This window comes from Nannobrachium achirus (genome assembly GCF_963921795.1).
Source record: "Nannobrachium achirus genome assembly, chromosome: 6".
NCBI lineage: Eukaryota > Metazoa > Chordata > Actinopteri > Myctophiformes > Myctophidae > Nannobrachium > Nannobrachium achirus.
The window spans coordinates 74,513,158-74,531,412 of record NC_137815.1 but is presented as its reverse complement, the minus strand read 5'-3'; the positions used below and the strand labels follow the sequence as shown (position 1 = coordinate 74,531,412).

General features: G+C 45.2%; 2 protein-coding genes across 2 annotated transcripts in view; both read left to right on the top strand.

The window, feature by feature from the left end:
• Positions 1-209: 209 nt before the first annotated feature.
• The window catches only part of LOC308287278 (BOS complex subunit ncln), a gene marked incomplete at its 5' end in the record, with an annotated part of 37,660 nt that continues 19,614 nt past the window's right edge, over positions 210-18,255 (top strand). The window contains 7 exons of the mRNA XM_080728394.1: positions 210-366; positions 9,782-9,972; positions 11,107-11,251; positions 14,044-14,141; positions 15,859-15,936; positions 16,408-16,511; positions 18,013-18,101. Of these exons, the coding sequence (XP_080584520.1) occupies positions 210-366; positions 9,782-9,972; positions 11,107-11,251; positions 14,044-14,141; positions 15,859-15,936; positions 16,408-16,511; positions 18,013-18,101 (862 nt within the window). The remainder of the gene's footprint in view (positions 367-9,781; positions 9,973-11,106; positions 11,252-14,043; positions 14,142-15,858; positions 15,937-16,407; positions 16,512-18,012; positions 18,102-18,255) is intronic.
• On the top strand, positions 7,782-8,123 carry LOC308286764 (dolichyl-diphosphooligosaccharide--protein glycosyltransferase subunit DAD1-like; the record flags this gene model as incomplete). The annotated part of the gene is made up of 1 exon (XM_080727889.1): positions 7,782-8,123. The coding sequence occupies one exon, from the start codon at positions 7,782-7,784 to the stop codon at positions 8,121-8,123; it is 342 nt and encodes a 113-aa protein (XP_080584015.1).

Genomic DNA, 18,255 nt, shown 5'->3' with positions numbered 1-18,255 from the left:
CCCTCTCTGTGTAGAAATCCATGCCGTTACGCCACATTCTCCAGTATTGACTTGATTATGCTTAGTTCAGTGTGGTATCAAGCATTGAAAATAGCCGACCTCCAAGCTCACAACGCCTCGCTCTGCGACGCGTTGTGAGCTTGGAGGTCTGCTATTTTTGATATTTTCACCAAAACTCTAACATTCTCTGCACGTCCCTGTGTGACAGAATGGCGTTGGGACAAGGCGTGGTGATGTCCATGAGGACGGCTGTGCTGCTGCTGTGTGCTGCTGGCTCCCTGCAAGGCTCCGCCCTGCCAGCCGTCTCCTCCTATGAGTTCACCGCCTACAGGATGCAGCACTACGACCTGGGACCACAGAAACATGGTAGGAAAACACACCATACTCACTACTACGACCTGGGACCACAAAGACATGGTAGGAAAACACACCATACTCACTACTACGACCTGGGACCACAAAGACATGGTAGGAAAACACACCATACGACCTGGGACCACAGAGACATGGTAGGAAAACACACCATAAGAGACATGGTAGGAAAACACACCATACGACCTGGGACCACAGAGACATGGTAGGAAAACACACCATACGACCTGGGACCACAGAGACATGGTAGGAAAACACACCATACTCACTACGACCTGGGACCACAGAGACATGGTAGGAAAACACACCATACTCACTACGACCTGGGACCACAGAGACATGGTAGGAAAACACACCATACTCACTACGACCTGGGACCACAAAGACATGGTAGGAAAACACACCATACTCACTACGACCTGGGACCACAGAGACATGGTAGGAAAACACACCATACTCACTACGACCTGGGACCACAGAGACATGGTAGGAAAACACACCATACTCACTACGACCTGGGACCACAGAGACATGGTAGGAAAACACACCATACTCACTACGACCTGGGACCACAGAGACATGGTAGGAAAACACACCATACTCACTACGACCTGGGACCACAGAGACATGGTAGGAAAACACACCATACTCACTACTACGACCTGGGACCACAAAGACATGGTAGGAAAACACACCATACTCACTACTACGACCTGGGACCACAGAGACATGGTAGGAAAACACACCATACTCACTACGACCTGGGACCACAGAGACATGGTAGGAAAACACACCATACGACCTGGGACCACAGAGACATGGTAGGAAAACACACCATACGACCTGGGACCACAGAGACATGGTAGGAAAACACACCATACTCACTACTACGACCTGGGACCACAGAGACATGGTAGGAAAACACACCATAAGAGACATGGTAGGAAAACACACCATACGACCTGGGACCACAGAGACATGGTAGGAAAACACACCATACGACCTGGGACCACAGAGACATGGTAGGAAAACACACCATACGACCTGGGACCACAGAGACATGGTAGGAAAACACACCATACTCACTACTACGACCTGGGACCACAGAGACATGGTAGGAAAACACACCATAAGAGACATGGTAGGAAAACACACCATACGACCTGGGACCACAGAGACATGGTAGGAAAACACACCATACGACCTGGGACCACAGAGACATGGTAGGAAAACACACCATACGACCTGGGACCACAGAAACATGGTAGGAAAACACACCATACGACCTGGGAGCACAGAGACATGGTAGGAAAACACACCATACTCACTACTACGACCTGGGACCACAGAGACATGGTAGGAAAACACACCATAAGAGACATGGTAGGAAAACACACCATACGACCTGGGACCACAGAGACATGGTAGGAAAACACACCATACGACCTGGGACCACAGAGACATGGTAGGAAAACACACCATACGACCTGGGACCACATAGACATGGTAGGAAAACACACCATACTCACTACTACGACCTGGGACCACAAAGACATGGTAGGAAAACACACCATACTCACTACTACGACCTGGGACCACAAAGACATGGTAGGAAAACACACCATACGACCTGGGACCACAGAGACATGGTAGGAAAACACACCATACCATATACAAGCTCACAGCGCGGCACCGAGTGCCACGCTGCAAGCTTGTAGATCTGCTATAGCAATACGACCTGGGACCGCAAAGACATGGTAGGAAAACACACCATACGACCCGGGACCACAAAGACATGGTAGGAAAACACACCATACGACCTGGGACCACAGAGACATGGTAGGAAAACACACCATACGACCTGGGAGCACAGAGACATGGTAGGAAAACACACCATACGACCTGGGACCACAAAGACATGGTAGGAAAACACACCATAAGAGACATGGTAGGAAAACACACCATACTCACTACTACGACCTGGGACCACAAAGACATGGTAGGAAAACACACCATACGACCTGGGACCACAGAGACATGGTAGGAAAACACACCATACTCACTACTATGACCTGGGACCACAAAGACATGGTAGGAAAACACACCATACTCACTATGACCTGGGACCACAGAGACATGGTAGGAAAACACACCATACTCACTACGACCTGGGACCACAGAGACATGGTATTAAACACACCATACTCACTATGACCTGGGACCACAGAGACATGGTAGGAAAACACACCATACGACCTGGGAGCACAGAGACATGGTAGGAAAACACACCATACTCACTAGTACGACCTGGGACCACAAAGACATGGTAGGAAAACACACCATACTCAATCCAATCCACTTTATTTATAAAGCACATTTAAAACAACAGTGTTGAAACCAAAGTGATGTACACTAAAATAAACAGGACAGCATACTGTATGTCGTCGTTGTCGGGTGAAAACCTTGTATGTCCATAACCGTTTGTTTTGCATTTATCATTATAAAGTGATTTAACTAGTGAAAACAGCCGATCTACAAGCACATTGTAGATCTGCTGTTTTCACTACTTTTGTGCGACGGCCTTGTATGATGAAGCAAGGCTTTACTTTGCGATAGAACGTACAAATTTGAAACTTGGAGATACGAGGTTTCCACCCGACAACAACGATATACATCCCAGCAGCTCTCATAGCATAGAGTGGAGCCCGTAAGCCTATCGCTTTTACACTATTTGTTGTTGTCAAAATGATGTGTTACTTGTTGTCATTACAAACACATCCATGCCTTGGTTGTCCCATACAAGCCACCACAATCTCATCAACTTCCAATCAAAGTGACTGTACCGGCCAATCACAGTGCATCTTTTCCGGGACTTTGCAAAACACATAACAGCATAACATCTGTTTAGCAGAGTGTGGCGGCTTGTATGGGCATACAAGGCATGGGTGTGTTTGTAATGACAACTAGATCTACAACGTCACAATGCAGAATGCTGCAACACATTGTGAGCTTGTAGATCTGCTTGTTTTTGTTGTTTGTCACAGTAATTGAAAAGAAAAAGAGGGGGGGGGGGGGGCAGGGAGAGCAAGGAGAAATGAAAGAAAAGAGAGAAACGTGGTTAATGTCTAATACTGTATTTGAAATAATTTTACAGTAGCAGTGTTCATTTCTTCGACTAAAACTATTCGTCGACTTCCTTGTTTCACTGACAGAAATATATTTAAAGAAAAGAAGCAATGATGACTAAAACTAAGACAACTTCATCAACACGCTGGGAGGGGCTTGGAGGGGAAGGCAGATGGATGGAATAGTCTGACATGTACTGCAGGGACAACCACACTAATAAACACTAGACTGCAGGGGCAACCACACTAATAAACACTAGACTGCAGGGGCAACCACACTAATAAACACTAGACTGCAGGGGCAACCACACTAATAAACACTAGAATAAAATGTTAGGGATCGTAGGAGAGGTTCAGTAGGACTACAAGACAAGTCATTTTATGTTTGGTTGCGCTCTGACAAAACAAATAAAGAAATCACACCTGTGTGTTTATAATAGGACTATTTTGCTATATTATACCATGCTGTGGTACCGCTGGAGATCAGGTCAATGTCACTGAGTTCTGACTCTTTGTCTTGCTGAGGAGAGAGCTCAGCTCATTGGTTTATTTGTTTATTAAGACAGCATGCGATACCAGAGTATCATGAACCATAACGAGAGACTGCAGCAGAGTTTATATCATAAAGCTGTCAGGCTGCTGTATAAAAACCTAAGACTGTCGCCTGTGCTTTAAACTGATTTGCACTTTTAAGGACTTCTAAGCAACATGATGCTGACATGCACTACACTGAATGCACTACGTGTGAAATAATAGTATTTATGAAGTTTCCGTGTCCTTCTGAAACAAGCCTTTCCTTTGACGTTATGAACCCTGAAGACCATTCTACAATATCAGCGTCATTGGGTTCTTCTTCTGGGTACACCTCAGTGTCACTGGGTTCTACTGCTGGGAACAACTCAGTATCACTGGGTTCTACTGCTGGGGACAACTCTGTGTCACTGGGTTCTTCTTCTGGGAACAACTCAGTGTCAATGGGTTCTTCATCTGGGTATGACTCGGTGTCACTGGGTTCTTCTTCTGGGGAAAGCTCAGTGTCATTGGGTTTTTCATCATCTGGGTACAACCCAGTTGCATTGGATTCTTCCTCTGAGTAAGACTCAGTGTAATTGGATTCTTCATCTGGGAACACCTCAGTATCAATGGGTTCTTCTTCATCTGGGTACAACTCAGTATCATTGGTTTCTTCATCTGAGTAAGACTCCGTATGATTGGGTTCTTCTTCTGAGTAAGACTCAGTGTGATTGGGTTCTTCTTCTGAGTAAGACTCAGTGTAATTGGGTTCTTCTTCAGGGAACAACTCAGTGTTGTGTTCTGACTGAGGAGCCTGAAACAGGCTGTTGTCTTCCTCTGAGTTCGACTCATAACTGACGTTCTTCTCTTTGAGCTCCAGTGGTGCAGCAGCAGAGATGCATGCATGGAACAGAACAACCCACAGGGTCAGCTTCATCTTCGCCTCTATGTCTCCACCTCTATGTCTCCACCTCTTGAGAAGAAAGGAAAATGTTAGTGTTGTCATTGTCTGATATCACAACAGGGACGTGCTGACCATTGGGAAAAGCGGGACAACTCCTGAGCGGCCGGTTCATTCCCGGCCGGTCCAGGCCGGCCATTAGGAAAATAATTTAAATCAAATGTCAGCCTTTGTTCCATTTTGGGGGCTGGGCGGCCAACAAAGTAATTCGGCACTGTCGTAATTCGGCGTTGTGTGCTTGTAGATCGGCTGTTTTCACTAATTTAAATATTTCTTTAAATGATAAATACAAAACAAACGGTTTTGGACATACAAGGTTTCCACCCGCCAACGACGAAATATAACTCATGTAATTGGCCCACTGGCTTGTCACTTTGTCACAAATCTTTGAGTAGCAGCAGCGCTATAGAGAGATCTCTCTCTTTAGCGCGCAATGAGGGCCTCTCCAACTCTTTTTCCCGGGCTGAATCAGGGGCCCAGCACGTCCCTGTGTCACAATAAGATTTTATTGAATAATATAGTGGTTAAAGGACCAGGTCACCTCTGGGACAACCAGATCTTATTTTATTGTTGTGTGGGACACGATCAACACAATCCTGAGTGTTCAATCTGTGTTTTTAGATATTTTAGTATTTCAGCCGATTTCAGCATGCTACAACTGGTCATATGATGCAAAATGCATCATATGACCAGTTGTAGCATGCTGGAATACTAACATATCTAAAAACACAGATTGAACACAAAAAGTAATTCAGGATTGTGTTGATCGTGTCCCACACAACAATAAAATAAGATCTGGTTGTCCCAGAGGTGACCTGGTCCTTTAACCCTCTAAGGCCCACGGTTGTAATATTACAACGTTTGTATTTTATCCAAAAAAAGGTTTAAATCATTTTATTTTAGCTCCCCCTACCACCTAAACACCACCATTGGATTCTATTGTTTAGTATTACAATGCCATTGGCCACAATATTTGCATATAAATACCCCCCCACAGGGGCTGACATTCACACCCGCCACACCCGCTGAAATTCCAGAGTTTTGACGAACAACATCTCACTTTTTGATGGAAGCTATACCTCACAAAAACATAAGTAAAATGCCTGTACTATTTTTTTTGGTGATCATTAGAATGTCTAGAACATGTACATATGTTATTATTGTGAAAAATATCCCCCATATGTAAATTAGAGCTAGATTTATGATTTTTGATTTATGGCTATAAAATCTTACAAAAACATTTTTTTGAAAAAAACATTACATTTTCCTCTTAATAGGACTCCTACAACACCATCTGATTTTTTAAATTTTTTTATTTCAAGTATTTCTTAATGCAGGCCTTAGAGGGTTAAAGAAATGCCAAATCCAATAGCGGATATGCCCCTATATGGTCCTCAGTGTTATTTCACAGCCCACAAGCAATGTGTGATAGAAACGTTTTTATTTTATTTTTACATGAACCACTTGAATTCTACTATTCATATTCTTTGCCAAACATAGTGACCTGACATCTCTTCACTTATATTGATACAGCTAAACTCCTTCCAGTTACCGTCGAAGAAATGACAAAAAATTACAGAAATTTCAACACATTTATGAATTACAACCAATTACAAAAAGTTGAAAGATTTGAACCTTAATTTTGAGCAAAATAAGGAACAATTACAAAAAAGTAAGGAAAATATCAGTCTGTGTCAAAGTGAAAGCAGAGAACATGATGTCTTCTTACCTGTGAGACGATGGAAGGATCCTTCTATCAGTCTGATCAGATCCTCATTTATATTCATATTATAACATCTCAACTCCTCCCACTTATACTGTCACTAACTGTCACCCAACATGAAAGGTAACCAGATCTCATTCACCTTGTGTCTCTGTAGACGCTTAGAGTGACAACATTCACCTTTGTGTCTCCATAGACTCTTTCACTGTGACAACAATAACAACAACGATGAAGCCGTTGTCACACTGTCATCACTGACCGCAATAGTTTCATGTTTCTAATTCATGTTTCTAAGGCCGTACTGTACCTCCTACATGACCTTAGCAACGGGGAACGTTGGCTTTCCCTGTTGCTGTGTTGTCTGTGACGTCATGTGGTGTGTGGTTATAATAAACTCCATGGGAAAACCCCAATTGGAAGCTTACGTCAAACTTACGTCATCCAATGGGGAAACCCTTGGAAAAACACGGCCGTACTGTACCTCCTACATGACCTTAGCAACGGGGAACGTTGGCTTTCCCTGTTGCTGTGTTGTCTGTGACGTCATGTGGTGTGTGGTTATAATAAACTCCATGGGAAAACCCCAATTGGAAGCTTACGTCAAACTTACGTCATCCAATGGGGAAACCCTTGGAAAAACACGGTGCAAAAAAACGCAAAGCCACGAATAGGAGTGGTTAGCACCGCTCAAAAATACATATTTGTCGACAAAATCAAGTGCAGATTTTGACAACTATAATCTTAGATCTAGACTAAAACTAAGAGCTTTCAGATGACTAAAATATGATTAAAAGTCAAAACTATGACTAAACTAAATCAATCTTTTATGTCAAAATGAACACTGTACATAACTTTTGCTTTCCAAATACAGTCAGACGTCCTCCACTTACCATGCCCAAATATGGATATCTACTGTAAATATGATTTACAGCAACATCATGCCTACATCACTAAATCGTCGTATAAAAGAAACCGGGGAATTTGTCCTAACAGACTTCCCAACCAACCAAAGGAAGAAGCGTGGCGGGTGAAAGAGCCATCGGTCCAACATTCACATTGGAGAGCATAGTACTCTGAAACAGAAGCCATGTCCAGTTCGGTGACATCGTTAGTTTACCGTGTCTCAGAGCAGTACGCCGCCACCACGCCTCAGAAGCTGAAGGTGTTGGACGCGTACCTGCTGTACATCCTGCTGACCGGGGCGCTGCAGTTCCTGTACTGCCTGCTCGTAGGAACCTTCCCCTTCAACAGCTTCCTGTCCGGCTTCATCTCCTGCGTGGGAAGCTTCATCCTGGCCACCTGCCTCCGCGTTCAGATCAACCCACAGAACAAAGCAGAGTTCTGCTCCATCTCCCCTCACAGAGCTTTTACTCACTTCCTGGTGGCTCACGCGGTCCTCCATCTCGCTGTGGTGAACTTCATCGGTTGAAGAACGACATAAACCCACATTTGGGCAGCAGTGGCTCAGGAGGAAGAGCGGCCGCTTGGGGAGAAGAGACGGTTCTCGGGTCGATTCCCCAGCTTCCCCTGACATACTGTAGTGCAGGGGTTCCCAAACTTTTTTGTCTCAGAGCACCCCATGAATATTTTTTTTAATCCGAGGCACCCCTACATTATAATTTTTTCCCTTGTATGTCCAAAACCGTTCATTTTGTATTTATCATCTATAAAATGTACTAAACTAGTGAAAACAGCCGATCTACAAGCACACCAATAGTTTTGTGCGACGGTCCTGTATGATGAAGCAGGGCCTTGCTTTACCAAAAAACGTATACTTGGAGATACAAGGTTTCTGCCCGACAGTGACGATATTTTAGTGATTATGTTGCGAGGAAAACGTTGAGATAATAGCCATTTTGGTTAGAACTGACTGAAAATTACTTATCTCGCGGCACCCCTGGACTGCCGTCGCGGCACCCCAGGGTGCCCGTCACCCCAGGGTGCCCCGTCACCCACTTTGAAAACCCCTGCTGTAGTGTCCAAGTGTCCCTGAGCAGCACACTTGAGCCCCAACCGATGAGCAGGTTGGTGCCTTGCATGCTTACCTCTCCTGTCGGTGTGTGTTGTGAAATATGAACATTTACAATTTTATATGTCAGGTGTGCATGAGAACTTTACATTTTGGGCAAATAAATCCCCAAATTGGAATCCTGAGAACCGGATGTGGCCAGCCTTGTGATGTGATGTTGGTTGTCTCCATATACGGGCATGGTCTTTGACGTATGATGCAATATTTGTTCATGGTTTTGGAACTTTTGGTCCGACTTGAGCCCCCTTTTGACTTCCATTCTGAAATTATTCGAGTTTTCAAAAATAGGAAAGAATGTGGGCACAAGAAATTCAAGCTGGTCGGTCCAGTGGTTTGCAAGATTAGTTCCAGACAAACACAAACACAGACCAGACGAAACTGACATGAAATGAACAACTGACGGCATGCCTCACATGAGCGGACGGACGGACGGACGGACGGACGGACGGATGGACGAATGGGCAGGAAGGCAGGCGGGAAGGCCAGCAGACAAAGAGACAGGCCAGGCAGGCAGACAGACAGAGAGACAGACAGACAGGCAGACAGACAGGCAGACAGAGACAGACAGACAGAGTCAGGCAGGCAGAGAGACAGACAGACAGACAGACAGACAGACAGGCAGGCAGGCAGGCAGGCAGGCAGGCAGGCAGACAGACAGACAGACAGACAGACAGACAGACAGACAGACAGACAGACAGACAGACAGACAGACAGACAGGCAGGCAGGCAGGCAGGCAGGCAGGCAGACAGACAGACAGACAGACAGACAGACAGACAGGCAGGCAGAGACAGAGTCATGGCATGACATCACACAAAGCTGGGCCTGCCTATAAGTTGGCAGTCGTGGTGGCAGAGTAACTGTCGGGGGGCCATCGTGGTGGCAGAGTAACTGTCGGGGGGCCATCGTGGTGGCAGAGTAACTGTCGGGGGCCATCGTGGTGGCAGAGTAACTGTCGGGGGGCCATCGTGGTGACAGAGTAACTGTCGGGGGGCCATCGTGGTGGCAGAGGGGCGCTCCTCAGAGTGTTGAATCTCACCTTGTTGTTTCGTCCCTGCAGGATGTCGGGGGGCCATCGTGGTGGCAGAGGCGCGCTCCTCAGACGAGCCTGTCCTGACGAGACGCTGTGTCATCATGAAGGTGGCAGACTTCACCACAGAGAAGTTCCTGGAGTCACAGAGACAGAACGCTGCTGCCATCCTGCTGCTGATGCCTCACAACACCTCCTCTGTCCCACACCACGTTGTACAGGTAAACATGATGCTATACAACACCTCCTCTGTCACCATGTTGTACAGGTAAACATGATGCTATACAACACCTCCTCTGTCACCACGTTGTACAGGTAAACATGATGCTATACAACACCTCCTCTGTCACCACGTTGTACAGGTAAACATGATGCTATACAACACCTCCTCTGTCACCACGTTGTACAGGTAAACATGATGCTATACAACACCTCCTCTGTCACCATGTTGTACAGGTAAACATGATGCTATACAACACCTCCTCTGTCACCACGTTGTACAGGTAAACATGATGCTATACAACACCTCCTCTGTCACCACGTTGTACAGGTAAACATGATGCTATACAACACCTCCTCTGTCACCACGTTGTACAGGTAAACATGATGCTATGCAACACCTCCTCTGTCACCACGTTGTACAGGTAAACATGATGCTATGCAACACCTCCTCTGTCACCACGTTGTACAGGTAAACATGATGCTATACAACACCTCCTCTGTCACCACGTTGTACAGGTAAACATGATGCTATACAACACCTCCTCTGTCACCACGTTGTACAGGTAAACATGATGCTATACAACACCTCCTCTGTCCCACACCACGTTGTACAGGTAAACATGATGCTATGCAACACCTCCTCTGTCACCATGTTGTACAGGTAAACATGATGCTATACAACACCTCCTCTGTCACCATGTTGTACAGGTAAACATGATGCTATACAACACCTCCTCTGTCACCATGTTGTACAGGTAAACATGATGCTATACAACACCTCCTCTGTCACCACGTTGTACAGGTAAACATGATGCTATGCAACACCTCCTCTGTCACCACGTTGTACAGGTAAACAAGTACAACTGGACCATGCATGCCGTTTTCACTATGGTGAAAGAAATGCAAATGCCCCCCTTTCTGTGCCATATCTGAAGGCAGCTTTCAAGAGAATTACCGTGTCCAAAAAGTTTGAACGCAGCCTCTTATGTTGAAATCAAGAAATGTGTAGAAATCAATCATCGAAAATAGCCGACCTCCAAGCTGGAGGTCGGACATTTTGGATGTTTTCACCAAAAGGCCCTTTTAGAAATGTCAGCCCCTGCCTCTCTAACATTCTCTGCACGTCCCTGCAGTCCTTCATGGAGAGCGAGAGCGCTGCCCTGCAGGAGGAGACCAGGATGCCCGTCTACGTGGCCCCAGAGGACGAGCAGCTGCTCTGCATGTATGAGGAGGTCAGCCAGGCTGCAGCCGCACGGAGCTCCAACGTACTGGTTAGAGGTAACCTTAACCCTAACACTAACCCTAACACTAACCCTAACCCAGGCTGCAGCCGCACGGAGCTCCAACGTTCTGGTTAGAGGTAAGAACCCCACGGAGCTCCAACGTACTGGTTAGAGGTAAGATAACCCTAACACTAACCCTAACCCTAACCCTCTGCATGTATGAGGAGGTCAGCCTGGCTGCAGCCGCACGGAGCTCCAACGTACTGGTTAGAGGTAAGATAACCCTAACAATAACCCTAACCCAGGCTGCAGCCGCACGGAGCTCCAACGTTCTGGTTAGAGGTAAGAACCCCACGGAGCTCCAACGTACTGGTTAGAGGTAAGATAACCCTAACACTAACCCTAACCCTAACCCTCTGCATGTATGAGGAGGTCAGCCTGGCTGCAGCCGCACGGAGCTCCAACGTACTGGTTAGAGGTAAGATAACCCCACACCTCCAACATACTGGTTAGAGAACCTCCTCTATACTGGTCAGAGGTAGATAGATAGATAGATAGATACCTTTATTATCCCAAGGGGGAAATTCAGTTGTCCAGTTGTAGCACAGCAGTATACAGTTATTTACAAAGTTACAGAGAAGTAAGAAAAAAGATAGATAAGAGTAAAAAACAAGAGCAGTACAGTACCAATAAAGAGAAGGTGCATCAATAGAGGGGTGAATAATATATAAGTATATATACATAAAGTGTCTTACAAAAGAGACCATAGCAGTCAATGGTAGTTAGCGCAACAAGTATCTCACTGACATTGTTAAAATGACAGCAAAATACTCAGAAACTACCAACACAACCTAATAGTGCAATGTCAAAAATCAGTGCGGAAAAAAAAACAAAAAGACAGCTCAGAGAAGAAGAAACTAGGAAGTGTGTCACCGCAAGACGCACATGAACACTCCCTGGAAGGTCCTTAGGGGTCAAAGTCAATACAGCAATAGTTCCATCAGTCTAGGTTAGGAAGGGAGACCTTTTCAAGTGTCCGTTATGTGTCTCGTTGTACAGCTTAAGGGCAGCCGGTACAAAAGATTTTCCTAATCTCTTACATCTCCGTCCTGGGTAGGTAAAGCGGTCGTTTCCTCTCTTACTCCAGTAACTGGTGATCTCTAGATAAAGAAAGTTGAAAGTTTGTTTATTTGACAGGGACAGTACTCATTAATGGACATGTCAGTTTTCACTTCAATGTAAATGAGCCAGAGTTAGCCACAGGCACATTTTCATCTGTAGTCCCTGGACCTTAGTGGTGATCAGGGGATGGAGGGGGTGGGAGAAGTTCTCCAAGATGGAATCTAGCTTCCTCGCTGTTCTCACCCTGGTTACTTCCTCCACCCCCTGCAGAGAGGACCCAACGACAGAGCCTGCTTTCCTCACCAGTCTGTTTAGGTTAAACGTGTCACCTGCTCTGTTGTTGCCACCCCAGCATGTTATACCAAAAAAGAGGACACTTGCCATGACAGACTGGTAGAACATCTGTAACATCCTGTTGCACACCCCAAACGATCTCAGTCTTCTCAGGAGGAACAGCCTGCTTTTCCCCTTGCTGTGAATTGCCTGCACGTTGTCCGACCAGTCCAGTGAACTATTCAGGTGTACTCCGAGGAATTTGTAGTTATCCACTAGCTTAACCACCTCACCGTGCAGGGGAAGAAACAGGGCGGCAACCGAGGTCACCGTTTGACCCAGCAGCTGCTTGTTGAACACTAACAGGAGCTCCGTCAAACCGATTGAAAAAACGGTTCATCTCGTTTGCCAGCTCTTCCGTGCCTGGCACAGTAGAGTTGGCAGAGCCATACCCTGTGATCTTCCTGAAACCACCCCACACTTGTCTCGTATTGTTCTCCTGCAGACAGTTCTCCAGCTTAGCTCTATAGCTCCCTTTTGCCTGAGCCTTGACTGTTTTAAGCTCCTCCACCACCTCCCTCACGCCCTCCCAGTCACCTGCATGGAACAGATCCCTTTTCCTCTTAAGGAGGTGAATGATGTCTTTTGCCATCCACTGCTTGTTGTTAGAGAAGCAACGAACCTTCTTAGTAGGAACACACACCTTCTCGCAGAAGCAGATATAGTCAGTGATGACCTGACAAAGGCTATCTACATCATCACCATGTTCACTGAAAAATGATTCCCAGTCTGTCATCTCAAAATCAAATCTGAGTCTCTCGTCCACCTCCCCCGACCAACACTGAACTTCCCTGATGAATGGAAGCACTCTCTTCACGACAGGAAGATAGGTTCTCTAACTCTGAAAATAGCACATCTACAACGTGTTGTATAATAATAATGATTTAAGTTGATGTTCAGAAGAGCATCGTAAAGACTTTGCACAACAAGTTTCCAGTGAGCCATGACCCAGAAAGGCTTGGGAACCTGGATCTGAAGAAGTGCAGCTCTAAAGCCATAGTATGAACTGAACTGGCAGAAGAATGCATCTAAAGAGTGTTGGGATAAAGACAACAAGATGGTGATGGTAATAACTTTTATGTTCCCTTTTCTCTCTTCTTGGTGGTCTCTTACTGTGTTCCTGTGCGTGCGTGCGTGCGTATGTGTGTATGTGCGTGCGTGCGTGCGTATGTGTGTATGTGCGTGCGTGCGTGCGTATGTGTGTATGTGCGTGCGTGCGTGCGTGTGTATGTGCGTGCGTGCGTGTGTGTGCGTGCGTGCGTGTGTGTGTGTGTGTGTGTGTGTGTGTGTGTGTGTGTGTGTGTGTGTGTGTGTGTGTGTGTGTGTGTGTGTGTGTGTGTGTGTGTGTGTGTGTGTGTGTGTGTGTGTGTGTGTGTGTGTGTGTGTGTGCAGTTCTTCGCAGCATGGTGACGTCCACCTCCTTCCAGATCCTAGTGAACAACAACAGTCCTATTAAAGCCATCACTGACAACACACTGGTCACTCTGGAGGTGAGTGGAGTGACAACACACTGGTCACTCTGGAGGTGAGTGACAACACACTGGTCACTCTGGAGGTGAGTGGAGTGACAACACACTGGTCACTCTGGAGGTGAGTGGAGTGACAACACACTGGTCACTCTGGAGGTGAGTGGAGTGAAAACTCACACCAGACATGTGCACACATAGACATCAAAGGGGGCTTGAGCCCCTGCCCTTTTATCCGTATGTAAAAAGTGTCCTCTCCAGACCATGAATGCAGTTTTTACTATGGTGAAAGAAATGCAAATGTCCTCTTTCCATGCCATACCTGAAGGCAGCGTTCAAGAGAATTGCCTTGTCCAAACTCTCCTGAACTTGAACATCTTATGTTGAAAGAATTGCCCTCTCTGTGTAGAAATCCATGCCGTTACGCCACATCTCCAGGATTGACTTGATTATGCTTAGTTCAGTGTGGTATCAAGCACTGAAAATAACCAACCTCCAAGCTCACAACGTGTCGCGATGTGACACGTTGTGTCTAAACCCAGCTATTTTAAGAAGGTTTTGATTATCCCAAAGAGAGAAATTCAGTGGAGAGAATAAACAAAGTAATAAAATGTACAGTAGATGAAGCTAAAATAGCACCCCCCAACACACACGCGCGCGTGCGCACACGCACACGCACACACACAGAACCAAATCCAAACAGCACTTATTGTAAAAGGCTAATATACCACATTATACCAGATGGAAGAATGGCCCATAAGCATTTGTTTTCTTCATTGTTCAAGCGCAAGGCTTGTTCATTTAATAACCTTATCGCTGTAGGAACAAAAGACGTGTTTCATCTCAGTCTGTAGTTGTTTATTACTTATTTTTCATTGCATGGTTCTTGGAAGCAGCCGTGAAAAGGGATGAACAGACCGATATTATATCTGATAATATGTAGGTAGAGACAAAACGTCCGATATCAATATAGATATATTATTATATATTATATTTATATTGAGGTCATTGCTGATTTTCTTTTTTTCTTTTTTTTTAAGCCACACTTATTATTGCGTTAAAAGAATATCAGAATAATTTTGACATCGGTTCAATACCGATATTGCATTTTTTATGAAATATCTGCCAATATCGATGTTCTACCGATAATATCGTGCGTCACTATTTTAAACAGGGAGCCATCAAAACACTCCTAACTAATTAAATCCGGAAAGGAACCTTTGAGCCTCCATTAATATCTACGGTGGAGAGGAGTGAGGAAATGTAACAGTTGTCCACAAGACACCAGGTCAAGGTCTCTCACACAGAGATGGAAACAACATACCAGGTCAAGGTCTCACACAGAGATGGACAGAGGGCAGGACATACCAGGTCAAGGTGTCTCACATAGAGATGGACACAACATACCAGGTCAAGGTGTCTCACATAGAGATGGACACAACATACCAGGTCAAGGTGTCTCACATAGAGATGGACACAACATACCAGGTCAAGGTCTCACACAGAGATGGACAGAGGGCAGGACATACCAGGTCAAGGTACCTTCATAGCAACAGAAGGTCAAGATACCTTCATAGCAACATACAGAATGTTTTTCAGAAGACTCTTAGGATTTAGAAGTTATTTGTTGAGTCAGGTCTTCATGGGTGAAATAACGGTTGAATGTCTTGGTCCCAGCAGCATGGGTGATGTGTGTGGGCTGTTTTCAGACTCATTGTAACCTGATTGGTGGGTGTTTCAGGGAGTGCTGATTGGCTCAGGGGAGGACCCGCCTACCATCGTCATCACTGCCCACTATGACTCCTATGGACTGGCCCCGGTGAGACCTTTTTCACATCTACAGTAACATGGTTCTGAGGGGGGTCCCCAATTTATTTAGGGGGTCCCCAGATGAATTAATGTGCAACATTATTTTCTCACTCAACAGTAAACAAACCAATATAAAGATTACGTGTATAGAGAGTATATGCACATTTCTAAAGTGACAAAATTTAAGGACTTTTTAATACCTCTAAAATGACACATTAAACATTGGCCAAAATGTTAAATATTAGAGGAAAACATTAAGAAAATAGCCGATCTGCTATTTTCACAATATTTCCCTGTGGAACAAATTCAAATGAAATGTAACGCCTCAACTCCTACATTCCAAGTGCTTGGACATTTGTGTGGACATTTCAGAAAACTGCTTGTTTGTGTGTGTGTGTGTGTGTGTGTGTGTGTGTGTGTGTGTGTGTGTGTGTGTGTGTGTGTGTGTGTGTGTGTGTGTGTGTGTGTGTGTGGTCCACAGTGGTTGTCTCATGGTGCAGACTCTAACGCCAGTGGGGTCTCCATCCTCCTAGAGCTGGCTCGCCTCTTCAACAAGCTCTACAGCAGCCCCAGCACCAGACCACCGTGAGTTAACAGTCATGAAGCAACGTGTGGCTTTATGTGTGAAGCAGAGCGGTGAATCACTATATGAGCGTATCTCCATCATCCAGATTTGTCATTTGTGTTTTTAGTTTTCACCTGATGTTCTCCCTCACCGGTGTTTTTAGTTTTCACCTGATGTTCTCCCTCACCTGGTGGTTTAGTTTTCACCTGATGTTCTCCCTCACCTGATGTTTAGTTTTCACCTGATGTTCTCCCTCACCTGATGTTTAGTTTTCACCTGATGTTCTCCCTCACCTGGTGTTTAGTTTTCACCTGATGTTCTCCTCACCGATGTTTAGTTTTCACCTGATGTTCTCCCTCACCTGATGTTTAGTTTTCACCTGATGTTCTCCCTCACCTGGTGTTTTTAGTTTTCACCTGATGTTCTCCCTCACCGATGTGTTTAGTTTTCACCTGATGTTCTCCTCACCGATGTTTAGTTTTCACCTGATGTTCTCCTCACCTGATGTTTAGTTTTCACCTGATGTTCTCCCTCACCTGGTGTTTTTAGTTTTCACCTGATGTTCTCCCTCACCGATGTGTTTAGTTTTCACCTGATGTTCTCCTCACCGATGTTTAGTTTTCACCTGATGTTCTCCTCACCGATGTTTAGTTTTCACCTGATGTTCTCCCTCACCTGATGTTTAGTTTTCACCTGATGTTCTCCTCACCTGATGTTTAGTTTTCACCTGATGTTCTCCCTCACCGATGTGTTTAGTTTTCACCTGATGTTCTCCTCACCGATGTTTAGTTTTCACCTGATGTTCTCCTCACCGGTGTTTAGTTTTCACCTGATGTTCTCCTCACCTGGTGTTTAGTTTTCACCTGATGTTCTCCTCACCTGGTGTTTAGTTTTCACCTGATGTTCTCCCTCACCTGGTGTTTAGTTTTCACCTGATGTTCTCCCTCACCTGGTGTTTAGTTTTCACCTGATGTTCTCCCTCACCTGGTGTTTAGTTTTCACCTGATGTTCTCCCTCACCTGGTGTTTAGTTTTCACCTGATGTTCTCCTCACCTGGTGTTTAGTTTTCACCTGATGTTCTCCTCACCTGGTGTTTAGTTTTCACCTGATGTTCTCCCTCACCTGGTGGTTTAGTTTTCACCTGATGTTCTCCCTCACCTGGTGTTTAGTTTTCACCTGATGTTCTCCCTCACCTGGTGTTTAGTTTTCACCTGATGTTCTCCCTCACCTGGTGGTTTAGTTTTCACCTGATGTTCTCCCTCACCTGGTGGTTTAGTTTTCACCTGATGTTCTCCCTCACCTGGTAGTGTTTAGTTTTCACCTGATGTTCTCCCTCACCTGGTGGTTTAGTTTTCACCTGATGTTCTCCCTCACCTGGTGTTTAGTTTTCACCTGATGTTCTCCCTCACCTGATGGTTTAGTTTTCACCTGATGTTCTCCCTCACCTGGTGGTTTAGTTTTCACCTGATGTTCTCCCTCACCTTTAGTTTTCACCTGATGTTCTCCTCACCTGGTGTTTAGTTTTCACCTGATGTTCTCCCTCACCGGAGGAGGAAAGTACAACTTCCTGGGGACCAAGAGATGGATCGAAGAGAACCTGGACCATGCAGGTGAGTTTAATACACTAACGTATTATAGGGTCATTTTAGATTTGAACCACTTTAGCCATTATTTTATACTTAGAAAATAGCAGATTTTTATTGTAGATCAGCTATTTTTGAAAAATTGTGAAAATAAATGTTCTTTTATTTTATATTAACGTAT